This window comes from Clinocottus analis, unplaced genomic scaffold, assembly GCF_023055335.1.
Source record: "Clinocottus analis isolate CAN_PGR_092001 unplaced genomic scaffold, fCliAna1.0.p SCAF_12, whole genome shotgun sequence".
Lineage (NCBI taxonomy): Eukaryota > Metazoa > Chordata > Actinopteri > Perciformes > Cottidae > Clinocottus > Clinocottus analis.
The window spans coordinates 9,480,779-9,496,411 of NW_027175843.1; the positions used below are offsets into that span (position 1 = coordinate 9,480,779).

At 40.0% G+C, this 15,633-nt stretch overlaps 2 protein-coding genes across 3 annotated transcripts; one reads left to right on the forward strand and one right to left on the reverse strand.

Moving 5' to 3' along the window:
* Window positions 1-118: 118 nt before the first annotated feature.
* gpr143 (G protein-coupled receptor 143) lies at window positions 119-6,156 on the reverse strand. Of its 2 annotated transcripts, none has more exons than XM_068572948.1 (9): window positions 5,678-6,156; window positions 4,471-4,580; window positions 3,987-4,081; window positions 3,483-3,575; window positions 3,220-3,329; window positions 3,018-3,126; window positions 2,681-2,798; window positions 2,453-2,591; window positions 119-697 (listed from the first exon to the last, which is right to left on the reverse strand). In XM_068572948.1, exons 1-9 carry the CDS (start codon window positions 5,931-5,933, stop codon window positions 594-596), a joined length of 1,134 nt encoding a protein of 377 aa, XP_068429049.1. In that variant the 5' UTR covers window positions 5,934-6,156; the 3' UTR covers window positions 119-593. The 2 variants fall into 2 exon arrangements, with proteins under 2 accessions (XP_068429049.1, XP_068429048.1); XM_068572947.1 differs by having other exon boundaries at window positions 2,345-2,591.
* Window positions 6,157-8,671: 2,515 nt separating this feature from the next.
* LOC137783061 (ankyrin repeat and SOCS box protein 9-like) lies at window positions 8,672-12,824 on the forward strand. The gene is made up of 7 exons (XM_068572821.1): window positions 8,672-8,903; window positions 9,026-9,105; window positions 9,336-9,443; window positions 9,819-9,969; window positions 10,226-10,360; window positions 11,974-12,165; window positions 12,311-12,824. The coding sequence occupies exons 1-7, from the start codon at window positions 8,819-8,821 to the stop codon at window positions 12,460-12,462; spliced, it is 903 nt and encodes a 300-aa protein (XP_068428922.1). The 5' UTR covers window positions 8,672-8,818; the 3' UTR covers window positions 12,463-12,824.
* The last annotated feature ends 2,809 nt before the right edge of the window (window positions 12,825-15,633 follow it).

Below are 15,633 nucleotides of genomic sequence, written 5' to 3' on the forward strand. Positions count from 1 at the left end.
GTCTGCAACAACTTAAAAACATTATGAAAGTTTCACCAACAAAACCTTAAGAAATACCTTTTGAAATGTAATACAGTATACAATGTGTGCAAAAATACAAAGTGGACAACAGGGAAAACAATAAATTTGTTGAAAAAAAGCAAAAAGTATTGAGCTTAAGACATTCTATTGTGCTTTGAGAGCTTGGTGACAAAAGTGCACATCACAAAACCAGTGCACATTTAATTGCCAGGATATATTTTCCTTCAAGCACAGAAGGCATTATTAAAATCAAGTTGATCATGCAGTTTGTTCTGATGACTGCTACAAGAGAGACGGTGGAGTAGCTATGGGACTGTTCAGCTGCTGAACAGTTAATGGGTCTGTAATGTTACACTACACTACTGCAGACAGATTAAAACCATTTAGAGAAGAATAAAAGGCTTAGAATAAAGAATTACAACAAATGAAATCTCCTGACCCGGTAATATTTTTGGGGAAATCTCAATGGGATAATGGCAGTTAAAAAAGGACACAACCTTAAACAAAAGTAGGCAAACAAAAGAAAACTGCCACACAGGAGAGTGGAGGGAGGCGGCTTGTTGATCACCCAGCTAATGCCTTACAGAGTTCTCCAAGGATTCCCCATCAGCGTCTACATCCTCATAGTCTCGGAGATCGCTGGAAATGTGGATTTCAACTGTACTAGACTCTGAACCTAGCAAGACAAAATAGGGGTAGATTACTGGATGTTACTGCACATGACATCTTCACAGTTTAAACTGCTTTTCTAATGATCTTGCATTTAGACACCTCCCCCACCCCCTGATTCACAGATGTAAATATGGATTGATTCACACATGTACTTTGGGAATTATTTGCAAATGCAGTCTTTAATGTGTTTTTTGCCAATTTAGAATTGTGCCATATGTTTTTTGAATATTGTTTTAATCCATTCTGGCACTTGAAGGTTATATAAATGAACGAAAAACAAATATCTTTTTTTTTCAATCCACTTTATTTCTAAAGACACTGAATGGTGACACAAAACAGTGAAAATAGCGTTGGTACATGTGATCCACATTGTGCACAAACAAAATTGTAATGCTTTACAAAATCATCCCAAAATGCATTTAATAGTACCGTAACAGACTTTTTGTCACATCATAGTAGGAAAAGTGCAGGTGCTATTAATATCTTTCACAATATCTGGGTTGTTAACTGCCAACGCCTGCTATTGTAAAGCAGCTTCATGATCCTCGGCCATCATTAGTTTAATTATTTACACCTGTGCGTTTCTTGCTGTCACATGTCAAAATGTCCTGTGTGAAAATGGCATGTCATCACTTAGTGTTATGAGACTTAGTTCATAAATATTGACATTTTTACCCAGAAAATGCACATCAGTCTTCAATCTTACCTCAGGTTCCAGTTCATTAGATACACCAAGCCAAACCTAAAGCGCTCTAATATAACAGTTCTGCAATAAATCCTACACTGAGGTCATTCTGTTAGGTGTTGCCCATAATTATATCAATAAGGGCAAACGCAACATTCAAAACACCTCTCAGTATAATACAAAACACAAGAAACATCAGCTTCCAAAATGACTAAAAAGTTATAATAGTTTCAACAAAACACTGAAAATGGAAACCTTCATCAGGATTTATTACACAGCTGCATTAGTTAGGTGTCTCCAATACTCTGTAACTGATTTATTTTACCTGCTTCATCTAAACAACTTTGCTACTTGCTCTCTGCATATCATCTATGTATTATCAATAATGATACATACAGCTCTATGTGATAAATTGGCACAATTGCAGTGCTCAGAATTTGCAACCAATATGAGGTTTCACAGTAGAAAAAACAAAACATTCCCTGACATGGTGGATAACAAACATAACAACATTTCTGTTTTCAAAATGTGTAACGTACACCATGGATCATAACTGACAATACTCCATGGTATTCATGCTTCATTATTGTATCCAGCTGGAGTCAAATACAATAATAGTTTAAAAAGTTATTTTTTTATATATAAAAAAATCATCACAGAGCTTTAGTTTCATCCTGGTCAATGTCTCCAGAGCTTTGCCTCTGATAGTAATGTAATCACCACGATGAAAACTAAACCACTAGAAAATAAAATAAAATAAACTTGTTTTCAGACGGTTGGGGCAGATTCTTCACTTGATGATATTATGCTACCACAATGTCATCCAAATTAAAATACATACTTAATTAAAAGAGGAGGCAGTCCAGCCATGCGGAGATACATGCACCATGCAGGATGCTAATGCTTTACAGCCTCACCAGCCCTGATATACTGGCGAGTTGTTACTGCCACTTAAAGCCCAATTACCTTCTGAGAGAACGCTGATGGCGTCGGAGTGGTGCTGTCCGTTGCTCTTTTTGGCCTCCTGGACATGACTCTGGTAGAGCAGAGTAGTTCCCACCAAGGGATTATTACCTGCTGTGTTTGGCACTGAAGTAGAAACTGAGTCCCAGGCCAGCTCCCTCCTCTGCTGCAACCTGAAGTCAACATCGAAGCCGGTCCAGCCGTGAAAGGCAAGCGTGTTGAGGAAAGCTTGCATGGGGTTCAGGATTCCCTGAAGGAGTCAAAATGCAGGGTAATTTAAGGTGTTAGACTTGGCTAAAACTAGTGTTCTTAATTCTGTGTCTGTGTTTTTTAACCCACCATAATAAACCATGTGATGAGGGCTGCGTTTCTGATATTCCTGAAATTGTTATCGTTGATGTCTGTCTGCATCTCCAGGTAGAAGAGGAGGCACTCGTTGATGATGTTTGGAACCCAGCTGAATCAGCAACATGCCTCATTAGATTTAAACACATCTCTCCAAATAAGACTTTTCTGTACTTTTCTTTTCCCGAACTCGCAACGGCTGCTGACTGACACCACCCTCATGTCTGTACAGTAAAGATGAAGCCACAATTTTCTAATTTCCCAAATAAAGTGGTCCCCAAAATGTCCTATTTCTGTATGTGGATGCCTTTGATAAAGAACAGTAGCTTACCAAATACAGAACACCAGCATTATTTTAAAGAAGCGTATTTTGATCTCATTGGCCAGCCGTCTCTCATTTTCTGTGTAGATTCCTTGTCGTCCTTTGAGCAAAGATGTCACTAGATTGGAAGGACAAGAGAGATGGACGGTTAGGCCCATGAGCACGTGTGAGAAAGCATTTGCCATCGAGAGATTTGAGGGCAGAAACTGACCTGCGGATATGGTCCGATTAAAGAAGACAGGATTGGCTACCAGGACGAGCAGCATTGGTGCGTATGTGGTAAGATAGTGTGGGATAGCGTGCTGGAGACCTTGCTCACAGCTGCACAAAACATGCAACAACATATTGGAATCAGCATTGGGACTCAGAGCAGCTGAACACTGATAGTCTCAGGCTCTTGTAGGAGAAAAGACACCGACATGAATGCCGAATGGCGCTCAACGGTGCATCCGAATGAACAAGAAAGTGTCTTACTCAGAGATAGATGGGTAGTAGAGCATGGCCACTCCTTCGACACACAACAGCACAGCCAGACCCCATGTAATCATGTGGTAGAGGATAATGGTGCTGATGGGAAAAGAAACCAGTCATGAGACTGAGCTCACAACACATGCTGCAGCTCTTTATCTTGAGTTCTTTTTTCTGTGCAGGAAACAAAGCTACCGCACACACTGGGAAGATAATGTTAGCCCATTGCAACACAAAAAGTGTGTACAAAAATCGACCTTAGTGCACCTGCAGTGAATGCTTTCTATATAACAGAACCCAAACCAGTTTCAGGGAGTTCTCAAATGGAGTCATGCGAGAAGAAGCATTACATCTATTGCACAAAGTGAACATATATACATGAGAGGAAGAGGTTTAACAGACTCAGCTGGTTGTAAATGACACATTCCAGATCAGTGCAAAGTGTCTTGTCTATAGGAGGAGATTTTCAGGTGATAATGAGTTGTAGACAGGAGTTGAGGCTCAGCTCACCTGATTCCTGCAGATGTTTTCACAACCAGGAAGACGTCAACAGCATAACAAAAGGTCCACCAGAAGGAAGCACTAAAAAACAACTGGATCCACATCTGTAATAGAGAAATGAGATACAACACACTTAATCGATGGGTCAATATATTACTTCTAATAATAATTGTGCCTCTCTGCACTGTGATCTAAACTTGACAGTTTGAAAAGACATTGAGCATGCAAGGCATTTTGCAGGATCATGTATGATTAACCGTGTAACATAGATTGATATGTTCTTTATTAATCCCCAAGGGGAATTTTTTGTCATAGTAGCGTCCCACACTTAAAGACATCAAATTGAATGGATTGTTAGTTAGTGTTAATATGTTAGATTCTCTGCAATATAGTCTGAGTCGCGTCAGCTGTCGAGCATAAAGCAATACGGTGCTTTTAACCGAATACAGGCTGAAGAGAACTATGAAGCCTGGTCAAAGAGCATCATACATACTGCACTGCCAACACAGAAGACCTCGGGCCACACGTCAGTGCTGTTGGCCACTGAGACGTGCTCCATGATGTTAGGCAGGCCCAGCCAGACAGAGGACCTGACGATGATACCTGAAGGAGGACAAACACACATGAGCTCTCATTGTAAACTGCAACGCAGACAGATCCTGCTTCACTGGGAAAAAACTCATACAAACTCAGAGGAGAGCAAAAAAAACAGTCTGGTTTTAATAACATTTAGGCATAATTTCATTCTGTATTATTAAGTGTGTTAATTAACTACAGTCAGTCATGGGAGTCCTTTTAATGGCTGCTTTATGTCATGGAAATATGAACTACCTCCAGGTGTGTTTTATAAGGGTGTTTCCATTTCCTACATGAGCCTCTTCACTGTGGGGTGGGAAAACGGGAGCTCTCCCAGAAACTTAATGTGATACAGACTACATGCTGTTGTGTATTTGTTTTTAAATTGCATCAGGGGTGTGCTTCAAGATGCGAGTTTGCAGCGGAGGATGAATCTCGCTGGGCACTAACCACACAGTGATACATGACTTCATCTGCCTCCTCTCTCTGCAGGCAGCAGAGGCAACGTGATGAATGAGCAGTTCAGGTGTCACGTTGGATCTGATGTAGTTCAACAATCTGAAACTAATCTGCAGCCTTTTGTGTCCTATTAGATGTGTAACTATTGCTTGCTTTAAGAACAATGGTGTATTATTCAGATCAACAGAGGAAAGGCTTGGCAGTGGTCAGGAGTCATCCATGACTCACATGAGAGCTCATGATTCATTCTTTTCGGGCAAGCGGCTTCAGAACTAAACATCTTACATGTACAGAATAGTTCAGGGTTCTTGCTGGAGTTTGGATTTGAATTATGTTTTACAGTTTATACTTAAAGTTTCCCATTTAAAAAAGAAGGTATTCTAAAGACGTCTAACATTAATCCAAAATGATGTGGGATTGATTTAAATTTAAATTGAATCTTTCTTTGTTTGGGCCGAATCACGTTTTCAAAAGCTGCACAAACGTTTTCTTGGATGTTTTCTCAGTGTGCATAAACCAGACAGGCAAATATAAAGCACCAAACGGGTTAAAAACAACATATTTGTGTGCGTAATTAAATCCAGCAACTCCACGTTGTAGAACATTCACTCAGCTGTGATAGAAAAAAAAGAGAAGTGGGCCTGTACTAGCGGTTAGTTCTTTACCTGTGCATCCCAGTATGTCGCATATACTGATGATGAATAATATCCGCGAGGAGGACGCGGGCCTCGGCAGCGGGTACTGTCCGAGTCTTCGGTATCCTTTGCGTTTGGGCAGAATTTGTAAAACAGCGAACACGAGACTGAGCCCTGCACTGCCCAGACCCAGCGCCCCGAACAGGACCGGCTGGAAGGTCACCACAAACTCGGTCGCTGCGTCTCTGTTTGGGCAGCAGAAGGTCTCCAGCCGCGGGGACGCCATGACGCACCGGGGAGAAAGTTACGGAGGCAGCGAGGGAAGTGGGCAACGGCCCGTGTCAGGAGAAAGAAGAAAAAAGACACACAAAAAAAGGAGAGGAAATGGTTGAGTCTATGAGCCGACTGAGACATCACGGGGTTGAATCATCATGTGCTTCCATTTAATCCCTGCACTTGTAGCTTAACTGGGCCACAATACAAGGAACCCACAATGGACTGTTGTGTGATTCAGGGCACAGGTATGAGTTCAGTCGGCTACTGTTTGTTTTATTACTTTATTCATGTGCAGTATTTCGCTGTACTTGGCCTGTGCTGTATCCCTGATGAATATACACTGGACTATTTGTATTTATTTATATGTTATTTAAATTATTTGACCCCCAAAATCGCTGCGGAAAATTGTAAATCAATAGAAAAACGTTTGATATTTAATAATCAATAAATCACACATAAGGCACTGGATACAAACATCACTAACACAGTACAGAGTCAAAACATGTTAAATAATCAAAGAATGAAGAACATATCAATGCAAATCATACAATATCTGTTTATTAGACTCTGAATGGGTAGCCCAGATGTGGCTAGAGTAGAAGGCCACCCATCCAACCTTTAGCATCACAATGTGGTTGTAATCTGGGACACCATACTGATGATAACACAGGCTAATCAATTCTGCTATTTGTGGGTCATGTTTCTGTGATGAGAAAAACAGACCTCTGGATAGTTCTTCACATGCCAGACAATCCAGGGTTACGCATTAAGAAATGTGCACATACAGATGTAAAAGACTGACTTTAAATTTTAATCCAGAGAGCATGTAAACTATGTTGTTTCATCAATCTTTTATAGTGACTGGTTTGCACATGAACACAAAATCTAATTTTAATGACGAACGATTGCTCATGGCTTTCCAAACAGCAGCATAAACAATATGCTATTTTCTCTGTGGCAATCATAAACATGACTGAACAAAGAACAAACATGATATCATGTCTGTGTGTGCAGCAGACGTCCACCACGTCGAGGCAGAGGTCATGGCAGCGGCTAGAGGTGCTTGCTTGGACAGAGATTCGAGCAAGCTGGCGGACGTATGAGGCAGATTTATTTGGAAATCAAAGCATCAAGGGCTTTCATTATTCAGTACAACAGAGAGGGCATTCATTGAGTGTATACAATGGCATTTGGATCCATATGCACCTTCTCTGACGAGGCACAAAGTCAATTGTATGGCAAATTTGCAGCCTGCTGCCAGGGATTAACAACTCCCCGAGGAACACAGTGAGCATCAACACACATCTGCACTCTGTTGTTGCCCTCTGCTGGTCAGCGCAGAATGTGCTCATACATCCCAAAGCACAGCAGATATTGCTGCCGTACATTTGGAAATTGCTGCCTGTGGAAAGATTTAGCTACAACCATTACACATTGTTGTTTATTTATTGAACATGAAGCGCTGCCTGCAGCCTGAATCAATTACATATTAAAACATATTCATAACACAGATGTTAGAATTAGGATGTATTTTAATTCCAGAAGTTGCGTGGGAACTTAATAGAACTCTGTAAGGGAGGTCAGAGGTCAGATTAGCTCATCACCAGAGAGATAGGGAGTCAGTGTTTTACTCAAGGACAATGAGCAGATTCTTGTTAATGTAGGAGCTGAACACTTCCTCTTGAATTTAAAGAAGGTTCTGTCTGATTATCAGGCTTTTAAGTCTGAAAAATAAGTGGATTTCCTGTTTTTTTTAAAAGTAAGCCACACAATTCTCATGAATTAGATAAGGTTTGACTCCATGGAATTAAGAACACGTCTTTCTTTTACTGATATTTTAGCAAAATTACAAAAGCATCACAATTAAAACTATAAAAACTGAGGATTTAAAGAAGAAAACAAAGTACACTCGTTACAACATATTGACAACCCCCTCAATGTTCTAGGACAAATCCACTTACTTTGTTTTGAATAATAATTTGTTGATATGTTGGATACATACTTGATACGACACTATAAAAGTATTCGCATGAATACATTTGAAAAGCTTTACTTGTTCGCCCTCTTTTAAAACCCATAACCTGCTAATATGCAAATTATTTGTGTCTTAAATGTTTAACTGCTAGACACATGTAGTGATGCAAAATCATCAGAATCAAACTCAGATTTTGAGAAGAGCAAAACCTCCCCTCTCAACAGATAAATGTGAAAATGACCTTCTGGTGTCAAGCTCTGCACAAACATCTTCCACAGTGAAGATCAAACATCAGAGTAGAGCAACAATAAGTAAAAACACATTCTGGACTGGTGGGGGACTTTAAATGTGTGGAAATAATATAACACGTGACATCTGTGCTGTGGCAGCTTCTTAGCTACGGCACATAACAAAAACAATCTAAAGTAAAGCAACTACTTTTCAAAAAAAGTTTTATAAATTAGCAGTTTTCCATGAACTTATTATTTACGTTCTTCAAACCAATAATACATAAATGACTGGGTATACATGCAGATTGATTCATTTCCCCTTTACTCATCTTCAACCAATGGGACGCCGCCCACCTCCTGCTGGCGGGGACGGGTGTGGCTGTACAGTGTCAATGTAGACTCAAATTACAGACCTGCTCGACAGGCCCCACTCCCTCTGCACCTTCATTGGTTGAGACCCAACCGCTTCACTCAACCAGCCTGTTTCCTGCAGGCAAATACTTTGTCAAAGAGGAAATGACATCACAGCAACCAAGATCAGCCACAAAAACACTGAAAACAGATGAGGACAAAATGTGTTTCAGATGTCTTTGGGCTTCGGGTGGCGCAACACAGTTCAGCCTCCGTTGCAAAAACCTGTGAGGCAAAACAACCCGGCCATAAAACAGCTTTTGGAAGGCATTGTGAAATATGTCTGCCGGACACAGAGAGACTGCCCGAGACACTACATGTCAAAGTGGAGCTGCAGTTTTTTTCTCAAACCCTTTGATGAGTGGTGAGTAGCTCAAGGCAGCATATGCTGGCGGTGCAGCTGGAGTGTATTTACTGCTTTCAACATAATGCTTTAACATGCCATTTTATGCATAGTCATGTCTTTTATGTCACGACTACACTTAGATTTTGAATCAGACTGGTCCCCAATTCACGAAGCTGCCTTTAATGGACGTGTGCTCAATCTGCAGAGACTCATTGCTCAGGTAATGTATATTAATGAGACTTTGTAGTTACAATATACTGTATGAATCATTATAACATGCAGTTGATTCCATTTAGAAAACATTTTTCTGCTTGAAAATAACCATATTAATCATATTGAGAACATGTCTTAAGAGATACTCAACTCATGTAATTTTGTTGAGCAAAACTTCAAATGTGCATCTCCTACACACATTTTATTCAATCCATATGTGTTGTGTGTTGTTCACAGGGTACATGTGTTAATCTGAACACTCTGGACCAGGTCTCTCCCCTCCATGGAGCATGTTTACAAGGCCACGTGGCTTGCGCCAAGCTTCTGATGGAAAATGGGGCAAATGTCAGTAAGGCATCACTGTCTGTTATGTTTATGAGGAAACTGGATCAATTATTGTTGGGTTTAACTTTGTTTTGGTGCACATCAGTAAGAGATTAACCCACAACAGACAAGCACACACAATAACACATTAACAAACACAAATCTGCAGATACAAAGTCTGACGGTGAAACCCTCACTCTATAGTGCCTGTTTGAGCGCAAATAGCATGAATATAATACAATGTCTTTGCTACATTAAAGGTTCATAACATTTAATGACTGCTTTTCACTTAAATTGTCATCACTTTACAGACACTCACTAAAAATACAACTGCTTTTGACTGATTGGTTTATTATTCTGGTAAATTGTCTCAAAAATAATACTTACCCGTGGCAGGTCAACAGTTCAACGGTTGATGGACAAACTCCCCTGTCAGAGGCGTGTGCCCGCGGTCACGTGACCTGCGTATCGCTGCTCCTTCAACATGGAGCAACTCCCCTGGGGACCACCCCAAACAGCTCCCCAATCCACAGGGCTGCAGCCAAAGGTCAGAGGTCACACTCTACTGCGTATACATGGATAATCTATGCTGAAGCAGCTTTGTCAGTCACTACAACATGCACTGAACGTCAAAACATCAGAAAAGATCTGAGAAATGTATAATGCATGAAATACATCTTTGTTGTTTGGAGCTACAGTGAAAGTATTGCTTATTCTTGCCCGGGTAGTATGAGCAGATTTAAAAAGCATGTCCTTCAGATTACATCACTCCTCATTGTGAGGCTTCTGTTAACTCTGTGCAGGTCACACAGAGTGCATCCAGCCTCTTGTTCAGCACGGTGCGGATGTCGATCAGTTTATCGCCGAGTCGGGGTTCCCTCTTCACGTTGCCTGCTCACATCAGCACCTAAGTTCTGTGAGGAAACTGCTTCAACTTGGTACGAACGCCTTGAGATTTCACTTTGAACCTTTCTGATGAATGCATTAATCTTTTATCTTTTTATGTTGTTGATTGACCTTAGTAGGAGCAATGTCACTCTTAAGGATATTTCAAAATGTTGAAATGAATCAAATGTTCTCGGGTCTGTGGTTATACACAGAATATGTTAGGATATTATGCAAAATATTCTGTGAAATATCAGTTTCCGTAAAATCTAACGAGGCATCCACGGCACGTCAAGCAAACGAAAAAGAAACATGACATGAAAATACCTGCATTCAGAAAGAGACAAAACACATCAAAAATAAAAAGGTGTTATTGTATGATTTAAGGTAAAAGGTGTTATAAGGTAAAATGTGTTATTGTATGATTTAAGGTATCAGTTCAGTTCAGAACACACTAGATGTCTTTGTGGCAAACACAATACAATATATATTTCTTCACGTATAGTCCATATACCACATACAATAAAACATGTCCTTAATTAGTGTAATAACAATGCTTTATGGTTATTTCTGTAGCTCCATCAATGCTCAGTTTGTGGCAAAGGGAGGGAGGTACGATTTCAATAGATTTCTACATATCAGGTTTTATTGGGTCAGAAACAACACATGTGCGAGTACATGATAATAATGCGATCACGACTCTTTTCCAGTAGTGGAAGTACCTAGATAATTACTCTCGTAAAAGCAATAATACCACAGAGTAAAATACTCTAGTCACAGTCAAGTAAAAGTCATTTTAAAATTGTATTTAAGTACCTGAAGGATTATATTATTGTATATGGCATTTTATAGTATTAGATCTTTATTTTTGATACAATAATGTGTTGCAGAAATTTAATATTAACCTTTTTGATACATGCAGAACTGCTAAAACTATAAAAGCACAGGAAAGTAACTAAGTACATTTGTTGAAGTACAAGTACACTTTAGTTGAGTATTTCCATTTATTTCACTCTATAGTTCTATATAATTCAGATAAAAAAATAATAACTACTCTTTTACTGTACTTTATTTTGTTGACATCTATAGATATAAATTATATACTTAAAACTAGTTTATAACACATGATGCATCCCATCAGAAGATAACATTGTTAAAATGAGCTTCACTTTAACCAATGACTAAAATACTACTTACATTAGTAAGAAATGATAATCTAAAATGATAATCTGATGATATAATATCTAGTATTTATACTTTAAATCCACTTCCAATAATACTTCCATGCTTTTTGACACTCAAAGAAGGTCTTATACTGGAGCACTTCTTTATCACAGTTTTGCTACTTTTATGAATTTAGCTGATCAGATGTTTTATAAGAAAACAATCTGCCAGATAAATAAATTAAGTGGTATCAAGTAAAGTACCTCAAAATAATAGGCAAATACAGTGCTTGTAAAAAATAAATATTAAATATTTTGGGTGCTTGATTTGAATATTGAGAGAGAAAATTACGTCTCAGTAGGAAATGGCCCAATATCTTTAATGCAAACAATACAACGGATGAATGGTGCTCTGTGCGCTGCTGTGGGAGAAGAAACGCTTCACTTTGTCCTCACATTGTATGTGAGGACCTCGTACCTCATCAGTGTCTGCTCTCCTTTAGGTGCCAGTGTGAACAGCAGTGTGTCTGGCGACTCCCCGCTGCACGTCGCTGCCAGCCTGTCAAACCTTGAGATGGTGTCGGTCCTGCTGGACCACGGGGCCGACCGCTGCCTCAGGAACTCAGAAGGCAAACAGCCGCTGGACGTCGCTCCTCCAGACAGCCCGGCGGAGAGGCTGCTGAGACAAGCAGGAGGTATTCAATCCAAACTAACAGAGTAGCCTGACTGTGGAGATGTTCCCTGTGGCCTTTACAAGCAGGCCGATGCCTCGAGCAGTAGCTAATAATCCAAACATCTTTCTGTCATGGCTCCTGCTCCTCGACCCGGACTGCTGCCCAGGAGCGGCTCCTCTGATGCAGCTGTGCCGGCTGTACATCAGGAAAACTGTGGGCAAGCAGAGACTGGGTGGGATTCACAACCTTCACCTTCCCACAGAAGTGAAACAGTATCTTCTCTTCCAATCAGACCCAGGGGGAGATATTCCGCACTGAATAACTCAGCCTTTAGTGTGAGGTTCTAATCATTTGACTTATCGGTCAGTAGGGGGGGTAGTTGCACAACATCTACAGCATCGAGGCTCCCAGTAGGTCCTGCTCTTTTTGTGGCAGATCTCTATTAACAAACACATTCTCGGGATCAATCTGCACTTTGATGTGAAAACCTGGAGCATGTTTGTATTATTAAGTATTCATAAACCATAAAAAAGAATTGCATGTTAAAAAATGAAAATGTGAGCTCAAAGAGTCTATTTAGTGTGGTTGTGCCTTTAATGTTATATAAGATTTAACCCATTGAAACAATATTTTCTAGATTACAGAGGCCTCTACATATATTGTAGTTTTTGTTGGTTGAAACTGAAGATTCCGTTTTTTGATGATTCTCTTTTTTTCTTCAGACCTTTTAAAATATTTTTTTATATTGTAAGTGAGGTGTTGTCCCTGCAGGCAATTATTTGTGGTTGTTCGTACTTGCAGGGCACATAGTAAATATAAGTAATCCCCAGTTGAGTCATTTCAAAACTGTCTCTGATGGTGGAAACATTGTCTCAGCTGAACACATCAACAGTGCGATTAGATGACCATGATATGATCATATACATTTTGTGCTGCATTATCATGACTAAATAACAACAATGAGGCACACTTTCTTGATGATTTGAAATGACAGATATCGAGGTGCCGTCCTCAGGTTGGACGGGAGCGACTTTATCGTGTCATATGTAGCTGGATGGCTGCTAAGTGTGATAATAATGACTTTACAATTTAGAGTAGATGACACTACGAGTCAGCATCCAGCACACAAACTAACAGAGGTTTGAAAAAAAGCTTTTCCTTCTTTTACCTCTTAATTCAATTGAAAATGTCTGTTCTCTTTTAGTTTCAAATGTGTTACTTTGAAATTGTAAATCTTTAATCATTATTAAACACTGATATATTGTATGTACAATTGTAATTGTACGGTTGTACTTACAGTCTATATTATATGGCTATTTAAAATAAGCACTGTGTGATTACAATTTCTGTTGAAAAAAAAATCTAAATATATAAATGTATCTGCATATTGGCTGAATATTTCAAAATGTTGAAATGGATGAAATGTTCTCGGGTCTGTGGTTATACACAGGTTATGTTAGGATATTATGCAAAATATTCTGTGAAATATCAGTTTCCCCAAAATCTAACGAGGCATCCACGGCACGTCAAGCAAACGAAAAAGAAACATGACATGAAAATACCTGCATTCAGAAAGAGACAAAACACATCAAAAAAAAAATAAAATAAAGTATTCTTGTATGATTTAAAGTATCAGTTCTGTTCAGAACAGCTTCATACAGTCCTGCATCAACATAAAAAATATCTGCAAAGCTCCACTTTTTGAAGTGCCGAAGTGAAGAATCAGGTATTTATTAGCCAATTTTCTTCTGGTGCCAACCTATTTATTATATTAACACAAAAGGGCCCTGCAACAGAGACAAATCACTGAGCTTTTCAACTTTTCACTTTCAACTTTTCAACTTTTCACTTACAATAATTTAGATAGAAAACCTAAAAACTAAAATGTTTTTACGGCAATACTACTTTCTTTGGCCAAATCTAGTATTAAAGATGCGCTGGGTGACTTCCTGGTCGTCATTTGTTTGTTTACTGCCTAAAGCAGGAACAGGAAATGCAAAGTAGATCCATCTTTACATCATGATTCTTTCAAAAGTTTAGTCCACATCATTTGCATAAATATTGAGTGTGATCAAGGCATCATTGGCCACGTTTCCAAAGCGCCTGGCAGTCTGTCAGTCATCAGCGTCCCAAAACTTTTCAAGGGCTTACTGACCTCTGGCCTGTGCGTTTGTCTGTGAATACAGCCAATCTGTGGGTCTGACGGAGCCCACAGATGGGAAAGCAGAACACAGGTTGGGAATGGCGAGGTCCATAGTGAGTATGGCAAATACACCTGCTCAACAAAGCATGCTCCTACTGGTCATCCCACAAAACTATAAGAGCCAGGTAAAGTTTACAATACCACCACTGTATGAGCATAAGAATTGATTGTAATGGGTCATTAACAGAGATGATGAAAAGTGCCGTGTGTGTAAACGTCAACATTCTCTCCAAGGCAACAAAAAAAATTCATGTTAAATGCCGCGACCATCGACTTTCCATCCAGGCATCTCGTTCCAATTTGCCACGTGAACTTAATCACTCGACTGCCCGGGGCCAAGGTTCACGTTGGACTGGGTTTCCATTTAACTGGCGTTTAATGTTAAATCAATACCGCGGAGGAGCTTCAGACCGCTGAAGCGGCCGGGAAAGGCGTACAGTATCCACTGGAAGCAATTACTGACAAATAGGCAATCAGGTGAGACGAGTCCGCCTGGTAATCAGTGTCACATGACCGCTCAAATCATTTTCCACTCCAGTCATTGTGGCATCACTCATAGCGGTGTTGTGCTGGGCTCTGTGCTGCGCATCTGATCGACTTCCTGGGTTCAGTCAGGTACCGTGTGGCACTCAGATGCACTTAGAATCAGCCCACCTACGTGTGATACCAAAGCTTTTACTTTTATTCTCTGGAGGCGAACACGCCATTAACCCTGATGCTTTTTTTTTCTTTTTCCCGTGGACAAAAATAACGCAAAAACCATTTCTTAGTGAGAATTTGAGTGAAACACAGAACACAGCGCTCACACCCTCTTAAAACCAATCCCTTTTACAAACCACTATCAACAGAGGTTTTATGAGAACAACATGAAGAGTGGCCACTAAAACAGAAGGAGTTACAGAGCGAGCGGCGTAATCTTCAGAGAATAAACATCTTGCGGTTCCAAAACAGCCCAGTGTTTGTAATCAACGTTGGATTAGTTTATCCGTTATTTCACGAGTCCTCCTAATCATCCCTCGCATGCAAGCAGCCAACACCCACCGCGAACGAGCGGCAAATGTTGACGCCAGACAACCCTCATGCGCACACATCTAATAACCCAATTGTGATCGTTTCTCATGCGGCGGCTCCCGTCCTGATTGCTCAGAGCTGGATCTTGTTATAGATATCAGTTCTTCCCACTAAGCTACAAGTGGGTTGTGCAACGTCCTTGTACTCGCCAGTAATTGCTTTGGTATTTTTAGTTTGGCAGTGTCGGGGTAATTAAAACAAATAGAGGAGATAGT

Coding starts and splice junctions, on each gene's coding strand:
- gpr143 (XM_068572947.1), bottom strand. CDS start 5,933: ATGGCGTCCCCGCGGCTGGAGACCTTCTGCTGCCCAAACAGAGACGCA. Junction 3,576..3,986: donor AAAACATCTGCAGGAATCAG/GTGAGCTGAGCC, acceptor TTTTCCCATCAG/CACCATTATCCTCTACCACA. Junction 2,592..2,680: donor TCATCACATGGTTTATTATG/GTGGGTTAAAAA, acceptor TGACTCCTTCAG/GGAATCCTGAACCCCATGCA.
- LOC137783061 (XM_068572821.1), top strand. CDS start 8,819: ATGTCTGCCGGACACAGAGAGACTGCCCGAGACACTACATGTCAAAGT. Junction 10,361..11,973: donor GAGGAAACTGCTTCAACTTG/GTACGAACGCCT, acceptor GCTCTCCTTTAG/GTGCCAGTGTGAACAGCAGT. Junction 12,166..12,310: donor GCTGCTGAGACAAGCAGGAG/GTATTCAATCCA, acceptor ACTGCTGCCCAG/GAGCGGCTCCTCTGATGCAG.